Source organism: Cherax quadricarinatus, chromosome 14 (assembly GCF_038502225.1).
Source record: "Cherax quadricarinatus isolate ZL_2023a chromosome 14, ASM3850222v1, whole genome shotgun sequence".
NCBI classification, from domain to species: Eukaryota; Metazoa; Arthropoda; class Malacostraca; order Decapoda; family Parastacidae; genus Cherax; species Cherax quadricarinatus.
In genome coordinates, this window is record NC_091305.1 from 15,816,627 (window position 1) to 15,840,074 (window position 23,448).

At 41.0% G+C, this 23,448-nt stretch overlaps 1 protein-coding gene across 7 annotated transcripts in view; it reads right to left on the bottom strand.

Moving 5' to 3' along the window:
- The window catches only part of PIG-B (phosphatidylinositol glycan anchor biosynthesis class B), a gene marked incomplete at its 3' end in the record, with an annotated part of 63,950 nt that extends 45,991 nt beyond the window's left edge, over positions 1-17,959 (bottom strand). The window contains 4 exon segments of one of the 7 annotated variants that reach the window (XM_070084880.1): positions 7,768-7,885; positions 12,824-12,952; positions 13,590-13,729; positions 17,859-17,953. In XM_070084880.1, coding sequence (XP_069940981.1) covers positions 7,768-7,885; positions 12,824-12,948 — 243 coding nt within the window. 7 annotated transcript variants of the gene reach the window in all.
- Between the last annotated feature and the right edge of the window lie 5,489 nt (positions 17,960-23,448).

Sequence of the window (23,448 nt, forward strand, 5' to 3'; positions counted from 1 at the left end):
TTGAATGAGTACAAGAAATCACCCATTTACTGATTTCAACTATCCAATAAAGTGGTCAGAATTTAGCAATTTTGCTAATTTCACACAAATTTCAAATGATGCCAATTTCCGAATAGGGTCCAGAATAAACAAGAAAGACATTCCTGGCACGAAAATAACAAGTTCTCTGTTTGTTAGTCACATCCCCAGGCCCCTCTTACATTTCTTTGGCTTTCCACTTTGAATTTTTATTCTTACAAAAAATAGATTTACTGTTATGCAGACTACTGCATTAGTGTAGAAATGGTATAAATAATATCAGCGCACTTGTGAAAGAATATCAGACTCACCAGTTGGCATGTATTGGACGCTTGGCATGATTTGTTTACTTTTGAACTTTGGTGGTAAAAATCGAACATTTCTGCTACTTTGAGCTCAATTTCAAGGTACTTTTCATTGTAAAACCAGTTAAAATCATCTCAACTTCTGTAAAATGTCTTCCATTCTATAAAATGAGACCAAGAAAACTAGAATACAACAATAAATACCATACGAAAATACAGTGCAAAGTCGCTGTTTTAATCCAAAAACACGGTCAAAGTTTTTTTTTTTTCTCATTACGCACTGTGTGCTGCAGGATTTTTTTTATACTGCGCACACTGACCACGTAGACACATTCTTTCATATGTAGGCCTACCAGCTTTCTCTCACTAGATTTGAGGGCACTAGAATTTAGGTGTACTAGTACGTCAAAAACCCTGGGGCGTAAGCCGTACTAGCAGGCCGAATCCCCCAAAGGGTTAAACATATTGTACAGTGGATCCCCGGATATTGGCCGGTGTGGACATCAGCCAAATCGGATTTCGGCCACTTTTTGGCTGAAATTATTTACATTAATTCTTATGGGAAATTTACTTTGGTTTTCGGCCTTTTTGGATTTAGGCCAACTTTCTAGACTGGATTACGACTGAAATCCAGGGTTCCACTGTATATAAATGTTGTAACTTATTTTATATATATATAATTTCTCACACAAATCATATTAACAATTTATCAAAGGAATATACAGTGGACCCTTGACCAACGATGGCATCGATTAACGATAAATCCGACTAGCGATACATTTTAACGCAAAAATTTTGCCTCGACTAGCGCTAAAAAACTCGACCAACACTATTCGTTCCGTCTGAGACGCGTCCACTTCTGGCCAGTGTTTACAAGCCAGCCAGTCACCGCGGTTGCTTCCAAGCATACAATCGGAACATTTCATGTTATCACAGCCTTTTTAGCGATTGCACCTGCAAAATAAGTCACCATGGGCCCCAAGAAAGCTTCTAGTGCCAACCCTACAGCAAAAAGGGTGAGAATTACTATGGATATGAAGAAAGAGATCATTGCTAAGTATGAAAGTGGAGTGCGTGTCTCCGAGCTGGCCAGGTTGTACACAAAACCCCAATCAACCATCGCTACTATTGTGGGCAAGAAAATGGCAATCAAGGAAGCTGTTCTTGCCAAAGGTGCAACTATGTTTTCGAAACTGAGATCGCAAGTACTCGAAGATGTTGAGAGACTGTTATTGGTGTGGATAAACGAAAAACAGATAGCAGGAGACAGCATCTCTCAAGCGATCATATGTGAAAAGGCTAGGAAGTTGCATGACGATTTAATTAAAAAAATGCCAGCAACTAGTGGTGATGTGAGTGAATTTAAGGCCAGCAAAGGTTGGTTTGAGAGATTTAAAGGGAAGGGAAGTAACCCTGGAAAAGGACTTGCCACCTCAAGTCCTAATAGAAGGGGATTCACCTTCTAAACACTAAGACCATCAACACTCTCCCCTCCTCCCATCCCATCAATCATCACCAGATCTTCAATAAAGGTAAGTGTTATGTAACTGTGCATGTCTTCTTCAGTTTGTGTGTATTAAAATTAATATTTCATGTGGTAAAAACAATTTTTTTTCATACTTTGGGGTGTCCTACACGGATTAATTTGATTTCCATTATTTCTTAGGGGGAAAATTAACTTGACTAATGATAATTTTGACTAACGATGAGCTCTCAGGAACGGATTAATAGCGTTACTCGAGGGTCCACTGTATACAAATACAGGTGCCATCCGACTTACGACCGAGTTCGGTTCCAAGAAACCGGTCTTAATTCGAAATGGACGTAAGTCGAACTTTACTACTGAATATCAATGTCACATTTTTGTAATGACTTTATTTTATTGTTTTATTTTGGTATTTCATGTTTTACTTTACTTTTTATGCTGTTAGTACTGTATTTTATACTGTAAGGTTTAGGATAAACACTGTGTACAACACAAATAGTTGTTTATTTCCCAGAAATTTGGCATAAAAAACACGGTCGTAAGTCGAGTGGTCGTATGTCAAGCAGGTCGTAAGTCGGATGGTAGGTGTAACCCACACACAGGAGTGAGGAGTTTACGATGACATTTCAGTCCGGCTTGGATAATTTACAAAGTCACACTAACAGGAAGGCGACAAGGAGCCAGTTATTTGCATGTGTAGGTTATTTGTACAGTGGACCCCCAACCAACGAAGGCATCATCTAATGAAAAAATCACCTAATGAAGCGTTTTAGCGTAAAATTTTTGTCCCAACCAATGATGAAAAACTTGACTAACAATATTTGTTCCGAAGGTGTCCGCCTGTCCATCCAGGCTGAGCGCGCCTCAGATGCCTGCCTTCAGCTAGTGTGCCACTGTTTAGAAGCCAGGGTGGACGGTTTCATGCATACATGCGATATATTTTTTATTACAATGGAACCTCAAATTTCGAACTTAATCCATTCCAGGAGCTAGTTCTAAATTCGAAAAGTCTGAAAAGCGAAGCAATAGTTCCCATAAGAAATAATGGAAATACAATTAATCCGTTCCAGAAACCCAAAAATAATCACAAAAAAATACATTTTATGGAGATTAATTATAGTTTTACATGCACACAACAAATACAGTGGTCCCTCATTTTTCGTAGTTAATCCGTTCCTGGAGCTGCTACTATTAACAAAATCTACGATTTGCGAATCAATTTTCCCCATAAGAAATAATGTAAATACAATTAATCCGTTCCTGACACCCAGAAGTATATACATGTAGTACATAAACAATACAATGGGAAATGATGAATGAAACATTAACAGCATAACACTTACCTTTATTGGAGATTCTTCTTAGTGTATGGGAGACTGGAGGAGGAGAGAGAGTGGATTGTTTATAGTTTGGAAGGGGAATCCCCTTCCAGCAACACCTCAGGTACCAATTGCTTTTCTAGGGTTGCTTCTCCTCTCTGTTTCTTAATGCCATTAGGACCACCTTGAGAGTCACTGGAGTCCTGTCTCGCAAAATAACTGTCCAGAGAGCTCTGTTTCTGGCGTCTCTTTAAAACTTCCCTAAAATGGGCCAAGACTTTGTTACTGTACATGTTGCCAACATGGCTTGCAACAACCTTGTCAGGGTGATGTTTCTCCATAAATCTTTCCACCTTACCCCACATAGCAAAAATCTCTTTGATTTCTGAAGAAGGCACCATCTTCCATCTCTCTTCCTCCTCCTCTGCAGCAAGATTCTGGGCTGCGATCTATTGCTGTTCCTGCTGAAGCTTTTGCAGCTCCTCAGTGGTGAGCTCTTCATTGTGGTTTTCCACCAATTCTTCCACATCCTCCAAACTCACATCCAACCCCATGGAACTCCCCAGTGCCACAATTGATTTTACAACAGACATAGGCTCATCAGGGTCAGTCCCAAACCCTTCAAAATCCCTCTTGTGGACACAATCTGGCCACAATTTTCTCCAGGCAGAGTTTAAAGTCCTGGTAGTCACTCCCTCCCAAGCCATACCTATAAGGGTTATGCAAAGGAGGATGCTGAAGTGTTCTCTCCAAAATTCCCTTAGAGTCAAGTGAGCGTCTGTGGTCACAGTCAAGCACCTGTGAAACATTGCTTTGGTATAGAGTTTTTTAAAGTTTGCAATGACTTGCTGGTCCATGGGCTGGAGGAGAGGAGTGGTATTCGGGGGCAAGAACTTTACTGTGATGAACCCAAACTCCTCGAAAATTAGATCATCCAAGTTTGGAGGATGAGCAGGTGCATTGTCCATTACTAGCAGGCACTTGAGATCCAATTTTTTTTTCAGGAGGTAATTCTTCACACTAGGGCCAAACACTTCATTGAGCTACTCGACGAAAATTTCCCTCGTGACCCATGCCTTACTATTAGATTTCCGAAACACACACAATTTACTTTTCATAACATTGTTTTTCCTGAACACTCTGGGATTTTCAGAATGGCACACTAGTAATGGCTTCACTTTGAAATCCCCACTAGCATTAGCACAGAACATTAGCGTCAGCCTGTCTTTCATAGGCTTGTGTCCTGGCATTGCCTTTTCCTCCTGTGTAATGAAGGTCCTCTTTGGCATTTTCTTCCAAAAGAGGCCTGTTTCGTCACAATTGAACACTTGTTCAGGTTTCAGTCCTTCAGCCTCTATGTACTCCTGGAATTCATGCCATCTTGTGGTCCGAACTGGCAGCCTCACCATGCCTTACCACACTGTGTATGCCAGTACGGTTCTTAAATCTCTCAAACCAACCTTTGCTGGCCTTAAATTCACTCACATCACCACTATTTTCTGGCAATTTCTTTACCAAATCTTCATGCAACTGCCTAGCCTTTTCACAAATAATCGAAGTCATAAGAGTATCTCCTGCTAATTGTTTCTCATTTATCCACACCAATAATAACTTCTCAACCTCTTTGAGTACTGGTGATCTCATTTTTGTCAGCATAGTTATCCCCTTTGCAACAACAGCGTCCTTGATTTGCTTTTTCTTAGTCACTATGGAACATATGGTTGTGTAGGGTTTCTTATACATCCTGGCCAGTTCAGCCACACTTGTACCACTTTCATATTGTTCAATGATGTTTTTCTTAAATTCAATCGTATTTCTCACCTTTACCACAGGCTTGGCACTAGGAAATATTTCGCTGGAGCATGTGAGGGGACCTTCGCTCACTGGTAAACAATGCCAGACTGGCTGCCGCCCCGGCTCACGCCGTAGGTACGCATCCCGGATGAACTACGACTCGCGAGTCAACCTGTGTAAAGCGAGCCCATGTTTATATGAAAATACCCCTATGATTTCCAAAATCTATGATTGTTGAGAACTACGAAAAGCGAGGGACCACTGTATAGTGTACAATTATGTATTAATAAATTTAAATAAACATATAAAATAACATTATTACTTACCTTTATTGAAGATTGGCGATGGCATCTGGAAGATAGGGAGGAGGAGAGAGGGAGTTGGGGTTAGTGTTTGGAAGGGTAATCCCCCTCCATAAGGATTTTAGGTATGAAAGCCCTCTCTGGGGTTACTTCCCTTCTCCGCTTTTTAATGCCACTAGGACCAGCTTGAGAGTCACTGGACCCCTGTCTCACTAAATAACTGTCCACAGTCCTCTGTTTTTGGTGCCTCTTTATGATTTCCCTAAAATGGGGAAATCAGCTTCCTTGATTCGTTCTTTCTTTGCCAGGATAGAAGCGATGGTCAACTTGTTTTTCCCATACATCCTGGCAAGCTCAACAAGTTTCACACCACTCTCATACTTCTGCATTATTTCCTTCTTCACATCTATGGTGTTTCTCACTTTCTTTACCACAGGGGTACCACTAGCAAGTTTCTTTGGGCCCATGGTAGCTTATTTCACAGTCCCACAAGCACTAAACACATTGAATTAATCATAAAATGTTTGAATGAGAGCGTAGGTTAGTGTTCACTCGAGCATCAACAAAGCCAGACTGGCTCACGGTGCCTGCGTGGGGACGCAGACAGAGCGGGCTGGCGAACAGGTCCAATACCCGGCAGTTCGAAAATAGGGGCGAGGTCGATAATAGGGACAAAGTTGGTTCGAAAAAAGCGGTCGATTTTCGAAGTTCGATAAGCGATACGTTTGAAATTTGAGGTTCCACTGTATTCCATTGTTTTTAATGCTTGTAACTGCTAAATAAGCCATCATGGGCCCAAAGAAAGCTTTCAGTGCCAACCCTGTGGTATAAAGGGTGAGAAATGCTATCAAATTACACTATTGTACCACAGTCAGCTGTTGCTGCACCACCGTCAGCTTCTGCTGTACCACCATCAACTGCTGCTGCACCACCATCAGCTGCTGCTGCACCACCGTCAGCTGCTGCTGTACCACGGTCAGCTGCTGCTGCACCACTGTCAGCTGTACTACTCAAAAATGTGGAGAGTGTGTTGTTGGAGTGGCTTAACGAGAAACAATTAAGCCCAGAGGTTTAGCCACCCAGGATAACCCAAGAAAGTCAGTGCGTCATTGAGGACTGTCTAACTTATTTCCATCGGGGTACTTAATCTTTTCCCCCAGGATGCGACCCCCACCAGTCGACTAACACCCAGGTGAACAAGAAAAAATGCCTGGAACTAGTGCTCATATTGGTGAATGTAAGGCCAGCAAAGGTTGGTTTGAGAGATTTAAGAATCGTAGTGGCATACACAGTATGATAAGGCATGGCAAAGCTGAAAAATTCCGACCCCAACAAGTGTTCAATTGTGACGAAACTAGCCTGTTCTGGAAGAAAATGCCAAACAGGACCTACATTACTCAGGAGAAAAAGGAACTCCCAAGACACAAGCCTATGAAAGACAGGCTAACTCTCATGTTTTGTTGTAATGCTAATGGGGATTGCAAAGTGAAGCCTTTACTCATGTATCACTCTGAAAATCCCAGAGTGTTCAAGAAAAACAGTGTCTCATCACTCGTCAATACTCTTCAATAAAGGTAAGTTTCATTTTAGCATGTATTTATGTAATTATTGTGCATGTCTTATTGCTTTCTTTGTAGGGAAATGTATATTTCATGAAAAAAAAAAATTATTTTTTTTAATACTTTTGGCTGTCTGGAACGGAATTGGATTTCCATTATTTCTAATGGGGAAAATTAATTCGACTAACGATAAATTCGCCTAAAGATAAGCTCTCTGGAACGGATTAATATTGTTGGTCGAGGGTCCACTGTATATTGTTCCAGTCACAGTATTGTGCCTTTTTGTTCATTAAAGGAATGGTGGATAAATAAAACAAAGCTGATAAAAGTCCTCTGGTCCTCTGTATACTTAAGGTTGTTAATAATGAGCAAAATCCGAACTCCAGCAATTGCTTGGTCCCAACATACTACTGTATAAAATATCAAAAATCAATAACTGCACAAAATAATAATGAACATAATTACTTTAGCATAGCCATTCCTCACAAGTCACTGGTTTAGTTAGTGTATTTGTCCTTGAGTATTTAAGAGTGAAAATACTTCATAATGCAGTAGGACCCCCGTATCCGCTGGGGGATACCTTCCAAGGACCTGCCACAGATACTGATATTGCAGATAGTAGCAAACCTTACATGTAAGTCCTACACATAACTATTATAAAGTTTAATTCATAAATTATGCACAATAAACGGAGAACTATCACTTTTTTCACCGATGGGACGCACTTCATGGTTTCTTTAAGACTTTGAAGAACTGCCAGTTTCTCTACTTTTGTGCTTTGGGGCCATTATTATGTAAAATTAAGAGGTATTTTTTTGGCCATAGTGAACCATGTTAAACTGAAAACATGGATGCTGAATCTTTGGATATGGGGGTTCTACTGTAATTACTATTTATGAGTGCTGAAATATATCAGCAATAGATCAGTAACCTGTAGGGAATGGGTGTATTTTAAGTTTTGACTTTAATTAAACAATAACATACCAACAGAAATGGATATTCCAACCCCACTAGGGCTAATAATTTATATATACTAGCCAAAACAGCTGGATAGAGAACACTTCTAATTCCTTCTTGCCATTCCCATGTCTGATATCCATATCTGTAATCAAGGAAAATAAGACTAAAGATAAATACTAATTAAAAGGAAATTTAAGAATACTGTACTGTAATTTTCCAGTACCCAAGAATGTTCAGCAAGACGTTGTGAATACAGGAGGGTCCCACTTTACAGCGCTTTGCTTTACAGTGTTCTGCTAATGCAGCAATTTTCAATTATACCCATTCTTCATTTATTCATACTTCCTACAATAAATATGTTCACCACTCACTATAAGCTACGGACAAAAATGTTTTAAGGTTAGTAATTTGTGTACTGTATATGCATTTTTTAGGTCTAGCTCTATTGTACACTTAATATATGATAGTGTAAACATGTCATCAGGCTTTTATTTGCATGTGAAAGTGAAAAAAAAGGCTATGAGTCACTGTACAGCAATTTTTGCTCTACAGAAGTAGCCCAGAATCTAATCTGCTGTATAAGTGGGCCCTCCTATACCTTACATAAGAAATGGGGGTTGAATTAATTATCCAACAAAAAATATGATGTAAATTATTCATAGACTTCAATTATCATTACCAAAAATGAAATACAGTAAATACAATATTATGCGAAGGAAGTTTTGGGTGGTAGGGGCCTGAGAATCCAGCAGGCATGTGTGAGTGTATTAGTTTAGAGTGAGTGAAGATAAGTGGTTTCAGGGGATTTGACATGATGTTGGAGTGTGAGCAAGGAAACATTTATGAAGGATTCAGGGAAGTCACTTAGCAGGATTTTAGTCTTGTAGGATATACAGTGCCCACACTTTGAAGAATAGGTGAGGATGCTCCAATCTGTGTTGTCCACACATTTCTGGAAAGACAACTATTGAATGAATGATGTTGAAAATTGTGGAAGGAGGGAGACAGGCCACTTGTACTCTGAAATTATTTGCAGTAACTCTAAGGCTTATCATGAATGATGGATTATGATATTTAAGTGCCACTGTGATGCAGGTGTAAAGGTGAGGGGTTGTCATCTGGTGAAACTTGGTTCAAACCCTAATGTTGCACATATTATGTTCACCAGTGTGAAATTTGTTTGCAAAGACAGGCATGCAGGGTATAAGAACTGATCTCTACCCTAAATACTGGTGTGATTTATGGCAACAGTAGGACTCATTATGACTAATACAGTAATAACCCTCATTCCAATATTTATATGGCAGTGTAGTGAAGGTGTAGAGCTTTAATATTTTCATATGCCTTGGCTACAAAAGTTAAGTTCACCAGTGTGAAACTGTTACTTACCATTATTGTTTTTATCACATTCACTATTTATCCCTAGGAAAGGGTGGCCCAAAGAAGGAAACATTCACCAAGATTTATTTACTGGGTTACTTGTGAAAATACATAAGCTTTTTTTATCAATTTAAAAACTGTAGTAAATCTTTAGGGATCTTTTTATCAACCAATACTCTCTAACAAGAGTGTAAAAAAAAATGCTGTATCATTAAGTGCCCTAAGTTACATAAACAACAGAAGCAACATCCCCAACAAGCGCAAAGTTATAAAAATTGGGGAGGAGCAAAGACCAAAAATGATGTACAGGCTCGAGGGACCAGGAAATCATACTTAAAGAGAAAGATCTCGGGGAAGCATAATATTGAGCAAATCACGTGAGATGAACATCAAATGAATAATCCTCTGACTAATGTACATTTGGCAAATCTCAAATAAGCTTCTAAGAATTTCAACAAAGAGTTATTCATGCCATTACATACATATGTCACGCCCATCTTGAAGTATGCAACAAGAATGGAATTTACACTTGATCAAGCATGTCAAGATACTGGGAAAAGTGTACAGGTTTGCAATGAGATTCATCACAGAGCTAAGGAGGACAAGCTATGTAGAGAGACTAAAGGGACCAAACCTGATGAACCAAGACAAAAGAACCAAGAAAGAGCTGATAATGGTGTACGGAAGAAATGATATGGTGGATAAGAAGGGGCTGTTCAAGAGACAGGAAATAAGTACATGAGGATGTATTTGAAAGTTCAAGACACATTCGAGTCACAGGAATGGCAGATGTATGTCTTCAGTCATAGAGCAGTCAGGAAGTGAGATCAACTGGACAACAAAGTAGAAGTATGATAGTGCTCACAAAGCAGGTTTTGTAAAGTAAAGACCAGTTTGAGAGGTAGGGACAGGAACTGAGACTTGATCTCTGCATCCACAAACAGGCGAGTACAAGCCAAGTAATACATACAAGAACTATACCTAATAAATTAATAACCTGTACAAAGACTCTCATTATAATAAATGCTTTAATGTTGCATTGAAAGTCTGTCCATTAGCAGTAGTATGTGTGCCTGGTAGGCTCCCCATACAACAGACCAACTCCAATGCATCAAAATTTTGTCCATTAGCAGTAGTGGGCCTGTCCTAGAGGCACTCCATACAATGGACCATATCCATTGCATAGGGCATTTCAATATAACTGATTTTCATTTGAAAAGACACCCCCCCCCCCCAAATTTATGTTATACTACTGAGGTTTCACTGTATTTCACTTATTTTTATTAAATATGAAACATTTTTAGAGAGAGGTTAAGAGAGTGGTGAAGCAATGTAAAAAGAGAGCAAATGAGAGAGTGGGTGAGATGTTATCAACAAATTTTGTTGAAAATAAGAAAAAGTTTTGGAGTGAGATTAACAAGTTAAGAAAGCCTAGAGAACAAATGGATTTGTCAGTTAAAAATAGGAGAGGAGAGTTATTAAATGGAGAGTTAGAGGTATTGGGAAGATGGAGGGAATACTTTGAGGAATTGTTAAATGTTGATGAAGATAGGGAAGCTGTGATTTCGTGTATAGGGCAAGGAGGAATAACATCTTGTAGGAGTGAGGAAGAGCCAGTTGTGAGTGTGGGGGAAGTTCGTGAGGCAGTAGGTAAAATGAAAGGGGGTAAGGCAGCCGGGATTGATGGGATAAAGATAGAAATGTTAAAAGCAGGTGGGGATATAGTTTTGGAGTGGTTGGTGCAATTATTTAATAAATGTATGGAAGAGGGTAAGGTACCTAGGGATTGGCAGAGAGCATGCATAGTTCCTTTGTATAAAGGCAAAGGGGATAAAAGAGAGTGCAAAAATTATAGGGGGATAAGTCTGTTGAGTATACCTGGTAAAGTGTATGGTAGAGTTATAATTGAAAGAACTAAGAGTAAGACGGAAAATAGGATAGCAGATGAACAAGGAGGCTTTAGGAAAGGTAGGGGGTGTGTGGACCAGGTGTTTACAGTGAAACATATAAGTGAACAGTATTTAGATAAGGCTAAAGAGGTCTTTGTGGCATTTATGGATTTGGAAAAGGCGTATGACAGGGTGGATAGGGGGGCAATGTGGCAGATGTTGCAAGTGTATGGTGTAGGAGGTAGGTTACTGAAAGCAGTGAAGAGTTTTTACGAGGATAGTGAGGCTCAAGTTAGAGTATGTAGGAAAGAGGGAAATTTTTTCCCAGTAAAAGTAGGCCTTAGACAAGGATGTGTGATGTCACCGTGGTTGTTTCATATATTTATAGATGGGGTTGTAAGAGAAGTAAATGCGAGGGTCTTGGCAAGAGGCGTGGAGTTAAAAGATAAAGAATCACACACAAAGTGGGAGTTGTCACAGCTGCTCTTTGCTGATGACACTGTGCTCTTGGGAGATTCTGAAGAGAAGTTGCAGAGATTGGTGGATGAATTTGGTAGGGTGTGCAAAAGAAGAAAATTAAAGGTGAATACAGGAAAGAGTAAGGTTATGAGGATAACAAAAAGATTAGGTGATGAAAGATTGAATATCAGATTGGAGGGAGAGAGTATGGAGGAGGTGAACGTATTCAGATATTTGGGAGTGGACGTGTCAGCAGATGGGTCTATGAAAGATGAGGTGAATCATAGAATTGATGAGGGAAAAAGAGTGAGTGGTGCACTTAGGAGTCTGTGGAGACAAAGAACTTTGTCCTTGGAGGCAAAGAGGGGAATGTATGAGAGTATAGTTTTACCAACGCTCTTATATGGGTGTGAAGCATGGGTGATGAATGTTGCAGCGAGGAGAAGGCTGGAGGCAGTGGAGATGTCATGTCTGAGGGCAATGTGTGGTGTGAATATAATGCAGAGAATTCGAAGTTTGGAAGTTAGGAGGAGGTGCGGGATTACCAAAACTGTTGTCCAGAGGGCTGAGGAAGGGTTGTTGAGGTGGTTCGGACATGTAGAGAGAATGGAGCGAAACAGAATGACTTCAAGAGTGTATCAGTCTGTAGTGGAAGGAAGGCGGGGTAGGGGTCGGCCTAGGAAAGGTTGGAGGGAGGGGGTAAAGGAGGTTTTGTGTGCGAGGGGCTTGGACTTCCAGCAGGCATGCGTGAGCGTGTTTGATAGGAGTGAATGGAGACAAATGGTTTTTAATACTTGACGTGCTGTTGGAGTGTGAGCAAAGTAACATTTATGAAGGGATTCAGGGAAACCGGCAGGCTGGACTTGAGTCCTGGAGATGGGAAGTACAGTGCCTGCACTCTGAAGGAGGGGTGTTAATGTTGCAGTTTAAAAACTGTAGTGTAAAGCACCCTTCTGGCAAGACAGTGATGGAGTGAATGATGGTGAAGTTTTTCTTTTTCGGGCCACCCTGCCTTGGTGGGAATCGGCCAGTGTGATAATAAAAAAAATAATAATGAAACATTTTTATTGTATAGGGTTTTTAATTATATACTGTACATCTTAATTTTACTGATAAAATTGAAATGTGCTGAAAATGCTTAACAACAGGTGTAAGGAGATCTGTTCACATTTATTAAACTGCCTTATGTTAAACTATATTTGAATTCATGGAAACTACTAAACCAGTGTTTCCTTAGGCTGAAAGACAAACATGAAACAAAAGAGCCATGAAGGGGCAATGCAGCTACCACATAATGTAACAAGCTTCAATATTTACAAGGAATTTTATGCAACTCCTTAGATACAACTTACCCAAAAACTAAGTGATGTGCAATTTCTGTAGCCTGCCAGAACTCATCTGCTACAAACCATGTCTGTATGATGAACACACTTAACAGTCTCACCAAGACGAATAACCACAATGGGTTCTTAGCCATAATGCTATCTGAAAATACACCTGCTATAATTATACCAGCTCCAACTACTACAGTTTGCTATGATGTTCATGATATTTACAGTATACTATTGCTTATAAAAGAGTGCATTATATTTATTGATGAAGTAGAGAAATCAACGAATCTTAAAGTGTAAAAGCAAACCACAACAATAAAATATATCGATGTCCTTGAAAATATGAAAATATTGTGAGATTTTCTTCATCAATTATTGATGTGCACATAACCTAAAACATTTTACTGGATACTACTGTATTAAGAGTGAGGATCTAAATAAAGAGTAAAGTATTATGCAAATAGTTATCATTTATACTGACAATAAATATTGGAATGATTTTTGTGGACTGTGTATAGAAAAACTGAGGATGAACTATTATGTAATGCTGTATTAATAACACAGGATAACACAGGTTAACTGCATAGCATATGAGCTCCAAGGGAAATACGTAAAACCCACTTGGCTCTTTGTTACATAACTCAGGGTCTTTGAATTAAATAATAAGGTAAGAAAATTATTATTATATATTAATGGTATAAAATACTGACAAGCAGACAAGTAAGACACATGCAACCTTGCAAAGAAATAAACTTTGTTTGTTTTACTAATGAATCATTTTGCTTACACAGTAGGCTTCTTTAGTTGAGCACAGATGTGACTAAATATTGAAGATAGAAGCAGCAGAGAGGTAAAGATGAGGTGATCAGTCCCTTAGCCTTGAAGTAGTTGTTTTGAGGCAATCAGTGCCTCAGCCTACATTTTGCACTAGCAGGATAAATAGTTATTTGATAGACTAAGGCTAAGCTATAAAAGTATGTCTAGCAGTATGGTTTGTATGGAGATGTCAATAATATATGTATAATGCAAAGTGTGTGGACAAAGACAGGGCCATACACTGATGCATTAGATCTTAGCGAATCCAAACATTCAGTCTTTTAAGAGATACCCCCTGCCCCCATGCAAACCTTACAGGATATGGCAAAATGCCTCACTGTTAATGATATCTGAAAGCTTGATGTGGTATTCACATTTTGCAGTAACTAGATGAACAAACTGTCTTTATAGAAACTGCAACACAGCAATAACTAGTGATTTTGTTTTTACCTTTAGTGGTAATAAGAAATAACATTTTTGAGATTGTATTCCTTACTATACTGTACAGGAGGCCCTCCATATTCGTGAGGGTTAGGGATCTATAACCTCGTGAATCTTGAAAATTCACAAATGTTTGGTGCGCAAATATGATGTAGGGAAATATAGGAAATATAATAATACTGTACTGTAGTATTTGCGAATGCTTTGATACACAAATATATTGTAGGGAAATATAATGATAGCATTTACTTAGCCAAACAATACTGCTTCCTTAACCTATTGAGCCATGAACAAACATAAAACACATGAAAACATCATAAAATATTGTACATATACACATGTTATGGTTTAATAACAAATAATGAACAAACAAAACACTCACCACTCATAAGGTTAGACAGACGAACTCAGACGACTTGTGATGATGATGATGGCAATGATGATGATGATGATGGTGATGATAGTTAGCCATACAGTTACTGATGACAGATGAATGCAGGTGATTGTATGAAGTGTAATTGCATGGTATGATGAATCTAGTGTGTGGATTCTAACTCTTTATTGCCAGCGTCACTGCCGACATCGCTAGAGTCAGAGTTAGCAATGGAGTCAGATTCTGCCAGGAGCTGAGGTTCAGGTGAGGCAGTAGGGGTAACAGCAGGCTTCCTTGTGAAGAACACTGTGATGGACAACTGACACCATTTCCTCTTCATATCTACAGAATTTTGTAGGGAATTATGCTCCTATCAATGTCACTCATTACCTTCAAAACCCTCAACATCGATGGGTTTGTGTCGCAAAAAAATTGTTTGAGCTGTGCTGTCATTCTCATCACTTGCCCAAGTTTTTCAAGGTTGAGGGCTTGAGGTCGATTGGCCTCAGCAACACTCTGGTCTTCTTCGTCCTCATTCTCTGCCTGCACATTCTCCAACAATTCTTCATCATTTAGACCCAGTGCATGTTTTTCAACCATTCTCTCACCTCACCCTCCAGCATATCTTTTGCAGCCTTGAACTCTGGCATACTCTTCTCCTCCCTGGCTATGAAAATCCTGGCAGGCACCTTCTTCCAATACAGGGCTGTTTCATCCATATTCCACACCTGCTCAGGCCTGTATCCCTTCTCATCGATGATTTTTTCAAAGCGCCGGGGAATGCAGCTGCCGAAACACGATCTGCCGAACCTGATTTTCCACTCATCTTCAGGTTGTGCAGGGAGAACCATCTCTTAAATTTATCAAACCATCCTTTACTTGCTAGGAAGTTAGGATGGGTGATGGTAGGACATCCTGGTTCTGCACTGGTGCTAGCCTCATCACTAGCCAACGTATCATACAAAGCCTTTCCCTTTGAACGAATTGCACTGCTGTCTACGGGATTTCCTTTTCTATTTTGGTCTGAAATCCACACAAATAATGCTGATTCCATCTTAGACATCGCACTGTTTCTTACTTATAACACTTGCTTAGCTGAGGGAGGAGCAGTAGATGCTAGTGCCGCCCTTATCTTCGCCTCATTTTTCTTGATAGAGCACACTGTGCTTTCGTTTACATTAAATAATTTTCCAATGGCAGAATTGCTCAAATAACCTGCCCTACACTTGTCTACCAATTTCACCTTCTCCAGATTCGTGACTCTCTTTGAGCGCTTAGGGGTTGACTCATCAATAGCGGTTGCTGCTCACTTGGGGGCCATACTTGCACCACCACACAAACATACATGTACAGTAGAACACGAACAGTAACTGGATATGACCAACACGAACAGTAACTGGACAATGACTGAGTGAGTGGTGGACTGGCAGGCTGCAGGTTGAGGGGGTAAGGAGGAGGGTAGTAGGGACACAGCAGGAACCATTTTCCTGTACTTTTTTCCCGCATTTGTTTGGTAAATATGATTGGGTGGCTGGGCATTCTTGAATGTTCAAAGTGCTCGAAAGTGGAACTCGCGAAAGTGGAGAGGGCAAGCTGTATACAACAACTAAATGAAGAAATTGTAAAAAAATTTTTTAGTGTTAATTAGTTATCATTTTTTTTTGAGACTGTATTCCTTACTGTGCTGTGTACAACTACATGAAAGTACGGTAATTGTAAAATACCAAAATTACTAATATTATTTTCTAGTGATGTAACAATGCTTAGTGGGGTCTGGCAAAGATCCACTGTGACCTTTGTAATCTTTCTTTTTGCTCTACCGCTCACAGGATGAACATGGGGGTGCACAGTAAACTAGCCATTCATGGTGCAATCTAAAAAACTTGAGACTATAACCCAAGAGATTATATCTCTGTATTGCATATATCAGGTAGTCCATTTGAGAAAATAAAAATATACTATATGACTACACAAAGTACTGGTTAAGCTTGAGAAGGGCCTACTGTAGTGTTTCTGTGTTCTTACATTTTTGCTCCCAATAACTGAATGACATACAGTATGTATGTGTAGCTCGTAGTGTACTCAGCTCACATACTGAGTGTCCATAATTTGATCCCTGGCACAAATGGAAATGTTGAGCATGTTTCCTTACACCTGTTGGCCATGTTCATCTAGCAGTAAGTAGGTACTTGAATGTCAGACTGGTGTGGGTCATATCTTGAGGACAAGATTAAAGGACACCAATGGAAATAAGAGACCCACCCCAATGACACGCTGACTTTATTGGGTTATCCTGGATGGCTAACACTCTGGGTTAAAAATCCGAACAAAATTTTAACTTCATTAGGCACCTTTTAACACTCTTCCTGTCAGGAAGTGTTATAAAGGTACCTAATGAATGAAGCTATAGAAAGGGAGGAGAGCGATTTCTTGTTCACTAACATTCATGCACCTATTATTGTAAGCTGATCCTGGCTTTAATGTTGATGTAAATAATGCAGTATACCTTATTCCTAGTATATCTCCTTTTATTGTAACTGATTTTCAAACAGTTTAGTTACTTCGCACTAGTACACATAAAGACCGTTACATATATTATCATACATAGCAGCATATGTGTTGATTACCTAGGATAGCCCTAAAAAGTCAAAGTGACCTATTTCCATTGGGGTTCTTGTTAAGATACGATAAGATGATGGTCGGATTTTTAACCCCGGATTATTATTATAATCAAGGGGGAAGCGCTAAACCCGGAGGATTATACAGCGCCTGGGGGGGGGATGTGGAAGGCATTCAGGCTTAATTCGGGGAACTGGAGCACAGATCCAATTCCCCTAAATCAAGAGCCCTCACCAACATCAAGGAACCTTCCTTGAGGGGTTTTAACCCCGGAGGGTTAGCCATCCAAGATAACCCAAGAAAGACAGTGCGTCATCGAGGGACTGTCTTATTTTCACTGGGGTCCTTAAATCTTGTCACCCAGGACACGACCCACACCAGTCAACTAACACCCAGGTACCTACTTGCTAGGTGAACAGGGCAACAGGTATAAGGAAACGTGTCCAATGATTGTACCTCTAACAGGACTCGAACCCGGACATCAGCATGTAAAGCGAAAGCTTTACCAAGGACCCCCCTCAGGGAAGGTTCCTTGATGTTGGTGAGGGGCTCTTGATTTAGGGAATTGGATCTGTTCTCCAGTTCCCCAAATTAAGCCTGAATGCCTTCCACATCCCCCCCCCAGGCGCTGTATAATCCTCCGGGTTTAGCGCTTCCCCCTTGATTATAATAATAATAATAATAATAATTTACCAAGGACCCCAATGGAAATAAGACACTTGTCTGACTATTTTTGGGGTTATCCTAGGTAATTTATACCATGTACGATAACTGTAGTTATGTGTACCTGTGCCTAAATAAACTTACTTATGTTCGCTTTGCTAGAGAAATCTTATTTTACTTCTTGTTGGGCTTGTAAGGGCCACTGACAGCTTACGCTCTATTGAGCCCTTCTTACATGTATACGGGGAAAAAAAATATATTGCACAAAGGAACGGGAACAGGAATCCCATTGCAAATAGGAGCAGAAACTAAGATAAGATAAGATAAGATAAGATTTCGTTCGGATTTTTAACCCCGGAGGGTTAGCCACCCAGGATAACCCAAGAAAGTCAGTGCGTTCCCAAGTAGGTCAGGTGACCCCCCTCTCTCCATTCGCCAAGTCTCAACAGAGCTAGACGCCCTCCCAAGCTCAGGAACCGGCTTCTCACTAAAATCGTTTAAAAAAAAATATCCGCAGAGCGGAAAAAATCGAGCTGATGATGGTGCCTCAGTGGCCCTGTAAACCGCAACAACAACAACGATGGTGTCCTTCTGGAAGAAGGGCCCAGTGGGCGGATAAGACGAGGACAAGCGTCCCAGAGAGAAGATAAGATTTCGTTCGGATTTTTAACCCCGTAGTTAGTCACCCTAGGATATCCCCAAGAAAGGCAGTGCGTCATCGAGGACTGTCTGTCTTGTTTCCATTATGTAAACACCACTTGTAATCTTGATTTGATTTTATTAGTTTAGTTTTAATTTATCTTTATTATGCACCCCATACCCATCCTGTGGGCGGTAGTCAAAAGATTACAGAGGTATACATAATGGGTCCAGGGACTGGACCCCAAAGTTTTGATAGCTGAACTAAGTACAAAGGTAATGAACTCACAAGTTACAAAGGTAATGAATCATGTAAATAAGTAAATTTACTTACTTCTTACGTTTATACATGGCTACAATCATGAAAATTTTTAGAGTAATGAGTAATTCACACGTCCACACCCTGGTTACAACTGTAATGAGTTATTGGTGCAAATATTATTTGTTTGGGTCTCTTCTCTCTCTCTCTCTCTCTCTCTCTCTCTCTCTCTCTCTCTCTCTCTCTCTCTCTCTCTCTCTCTCTCTCTCTCTCTCTCTCTCTCTCTCTCTCTCTCTCTCTCTCTGTGTTTGTCTCTCTCTCTCTCTCTCTCTCTCTCTCTCTCTCTCTCTCTCTCTCTCTCTCTCTCTCTCTCTCTCTCTCTCTCTCTCTCTCTCTCTCTCTCTCTCTCTCTCTCTCACACACACACACACACACACAAGAGATTAGTGCAGAAACTAGAGGATCAGGCGCGTATAACGGAAGGGCACTTCAGTTGATCAGAGAATGCCTGACAGGAAGGCAACAACGAGTCATGGTAAGGAATGAGGTATCACAGTGGGCACCTGTGACGAGCGGGGTCCTGCAGGGGTCGGTCCTAGGACCAGTGCTATTTTTGGTATATGTGAATGACATGATGGAAGGGATAGACTCAGAGGTGTCCCTGTTCACAGATGATGTGAAGTTAATGAGGAGAATTAAATCAGATGAGAATCAGGCAGGACTTCAGAGACCTGGACAGGCTGGACACGTGGTCCAGCAACTGGCTTCTTGAATTCAACCCTACAAAATGCAAAGTCACGAAGATCGGAGAAGGGCAAATAAGACTGCAGACAGAGTATAGGCTAGGTGGCCAGCGACTGCAAACCTCACTCAAGGAGAAAGATCTTGGCGTGAGTATAACACCGAGCACGTCTCCGGAAGCACACATCAACCAGATAACTGCTGCAGCATATGGGCGCCTGGCAAACCTGAGATTATCATTCCGATACCTAATTAAGGAATCTTTCAATACACTGTCTGGAGTTTACCTGGAGAGAGTTTCGGGGGTCAACGCCCCCGCGGCCCGGTCTGTGACCAGGCCTCCTGGTGGATCAGCGCCTGATCAACCAGGCTGTTGCTGCTGGCTGCACGCAAACCAACGTACGAGCCACAGCCCGGCTGATCAGGAACTGACTTTAGGTGCTTGTCCAGTGCCAGCTTGAAGACTGCCAGGGGTCTGTTGGTAATCCCCCTTATGTGTGCTGGGAGGCAGTTGAACAGTCTCGGGCCCCTGACACTTATTGTATGGTCTCTTAACGTGCTAGTGACACCCCTGCTTTTCATTGGGGGGATGGTGCATCGTCTGCCAAGTCTTTTGCTTTCGTAGTGAGTGATTTTCGTGTGCAAGTTCGGTACTAGTCCCTCTAGGATTTTCCAGGTGTATATAATCATGTATCTCTCCCTCCTGCGTTCCAGGGAATACAGGTTTAGAAACCTCAAGCGCTCCCAATAATTGAGGTGTTTTATCTCCGTTATGCGCACCGTGAAAGTTCTCTGTACATTTTCTAGGTCGGCAATTTCACCTGCCTTGAAAGGTGCTGTTAGAGTGCAGCAATATTCCAGCCTAGATAGAACAAGTGACCTGAAGAGTGTCATCATGGGCTTGGCCTCCCTAGTTTTGAAGGTTCTCATTATCCATCCTGTCATTTTTCTAGCAGATGCGATTGATACAATGTTATGGTCCTTGAAGGTGAGATCCTCCGACATAATCACTCCCAGGTCTTTGACGTTGGTGTTTCGCTCTATTTTGTGGCCAGAATTTGTTTTGTACTCTGATGAAGATTTAATTTCCTCATGTTTACCATATCTGAGTAATTGAAATTTCTCATCGTTGAACTTCATATTGTTTTCTGCAGCCCACTGAAAGATTTGGTTGATGTCCGCCTGGAGCCTTGCAGTGTCTGCAATGGAAGACACTGTCATGCAGATTCGGGTGTCATCTGCAAAGGAAGACACGGTGCTGTGGCTGACATCCTTGTCTATGTCGGATATGAGGATGAGGAACAAGATGGGAGCTAGTACTGTGCCTTGTGGAACAGAGCTTTTCACCGTAGCTGCCTCGGACTTTACTCTGTTGACGACTACTCTCTGTGTTCTGTTAGTGAGGAAATTATAGATCCATCGACCGACTTTTCCTGTTATTCCTTTAGCGCGCATTTTGTGCGCTATTACGCCATGGTCACACTTGTCGAAGGCTTTTGCAAAGTCTGTATATATTACATCTGCATTCTTTTTGTCTTCTAGTGCATTTAGGACCTTGTCGTAGTGATCCAGTAGTTGAGACAGACAGGAGCGACCTGTTCTAAACCCATGTTGCCCTGGGTTGTGTAACTGATGGGTTTCTAGATGGGTGGTGATCTTGCTTCTTAGGACCCTTTCAAAGATTTTTATGATATGGGATGTTAGTGCTATTGGTCTGTAGTTCTTTGCTGTTGCTTTACTGCCCCCTTTGTGGAGTGGGGCTATGTCTGTTGTTTTTAGTAACTGAGGGACGACCCCCGTGTCCATGCTCCCTCTCCATAGGATGGAAAAGGCTCGTGATAGGGGCTTCTTGCAGTTCTTGATGAACACAGAGTTCCATGAGTCTGGCCCTGGGGCAGAGTGCATGGGCATGTCATTTATCGCCTGTTCGAAGTCATTTGGCGTCAGGATAACATCGGATAGGCTTGTGTTAATCAAATTTTGTGGCTCTCTCATAAAAAATTCATTTTGATCTTCGACTCTCAGTCTGGTTAGCGGCTTGCTAAAAACTGAGTCATATTGGGACTTGAGTAGCTCACTCATTTCCTTGCTGTCATCTGTGTAGGACCCATCTTGTTTAAGTAGGGGCCCAATACTGGACGTTGTTCTCGATTTTGATTTGGCATAGGAGAAGAAATACTTTGGGTTTCTTTCGATTTCATTTATGGCTTTTAGTTCTTCCCGCGATTCCTGACTCCTAAAGGATTCTTTTAGCTTAAGTTCGATGCTTGCTATTTCTCTGACCAGTGTCTCCCTGCGCATTTCAGATATATTGACCTCTTTTAGCCGCTCTGTTATTCTTTTCCGTCGCCTGTAAAGGGAGCGCCTGTCTCTTTCTATTTTACATCTACTCCTCCTTTTTCTTAGAGGAATAAGCCTTGTGCATACATCGAGTGCCACCGAGTTAATCTGTTCTAGGCATAAGTTTGGGTCTGTGTTGCTTAGTATATCTTCCCAGCTTATATCGGTTAGGACTTGGTTTACTTGGTCCCACTTTATGTTTTTGTTATTGAAGTTGAATTTGGTGAATGCTCCCTCGTGACTAGTCTCATTTTGTCGGTCTGGGGCTCCACGCATACATGTCTGAACCTCAATTATGTTGTGATCTGAGTATATTGTTTTTGATATGGTGACATTTCTTATCAGATCATCATTGTTAGTGAAGATGAGGTCTAGTGTATTCTCCAGTCTAGTAGGCTCTATTATTTGCTGGTTTAAATTGAATTTTGTGCAGAGATTTAAAAGCTCGTGTGAGTGTGAGTTTTCATCAGAGCTGCCTCCTGGTGTTATTACTGCAACAATATTATTTGCTATATTCCTCCATTTTAGGTGCCTTAAGTTGAAATCCCCCAGGAGCAAGATGTTGGGTGCAGGAGCTGGAAGATTTTCCAGACAGTGGTCAATTTTTAACAGCTGTTCCTGGAATTGCTGGGATGTTGCATCCGGAGGCTTGTAGACTACCACAATGACTAGGTTTTGGTTCTCGACCTTTACTGCTAAAACTTCCACTACGTCATTTGAGGCATTAAGCAGTTCTGTGCAAACAAGTGACTCTGCAATGTACAGGCCAACCCCCCCCCCCTTTTGCCTGTTCACTCTGTCACATCTGTATAGGTTGTAACCTGGGATCCATATTTCGTTGTCCAAGTGATCCTTTATGTGGGTCTCAGTGAAAGCCGCGAACATTGCCTTTGCCTCTGCAAGCAGTCCACGGATGAAAGGTATTTTGTTGTTTGTTGCTGGCTTTAGACCCTGTATATTTGCAAAGAAGAATGTTATCGGACTGGTGGTATTGTTGGTACTGGGGGGGGATTTTTTTTCCGGCATTAGTATCTGTATCTGTTGGTTTGGAGTGGAGGCCATCGACTGTGGTTCCACTCCAGGAATGACTGGATTTGGTGTACGATTTCTGCCATTTCCTGCCAGTTTTTTTTCCTTCCTGGCACTAAAAAACCTCTCCCTCTTGAGTGGCTGTGGCTACCCAGGTTTTCCCATGGCCTGGATGTTTTGTATCTTTTTGTCCCCTTTAGATGGTATGCCTGGCAATTTAAGTTATAGCACAGTCTTTCCTGTACTGAAGAGGTACACATTTCAGGGTGAAAAAGCTTACAGGAAGGGAGTTTGCATTTTCCTGTTGTCATATGGGCATGGCATTTTCTAGGGTGGTCATAGTTGCACGTCCCATCTGTTTTTCCAGATTTCCCATGCCAGCAGATACCAAGTGCATAGTATGTGCACAGGCTTGGTTTCCGTTTGCCTTGGGTTTCTGTGACTGTATTCCCTGTTGGTGCATGTTTCCCTGTCTTACTTCCTATCCTCCCTAGCACCAACAATGGAGCTCCCACCAGTTGTTTTTGGTAATTTATCCTCACTATTGCTATTGGAGTCCTCTTGTTTGCTATTTCCTGCGGTATTTCTAGTTTGCAATATTGGTTTTATCTTATCTTTGACTACACTTGTTTCCCTACTATGGCTCCTGTCCCCTATGAGGTCATTTATATGTATTCCTTCCTGCGTATAATTCCCGACTACCTGGACAAAATCTCCAGCTTCACC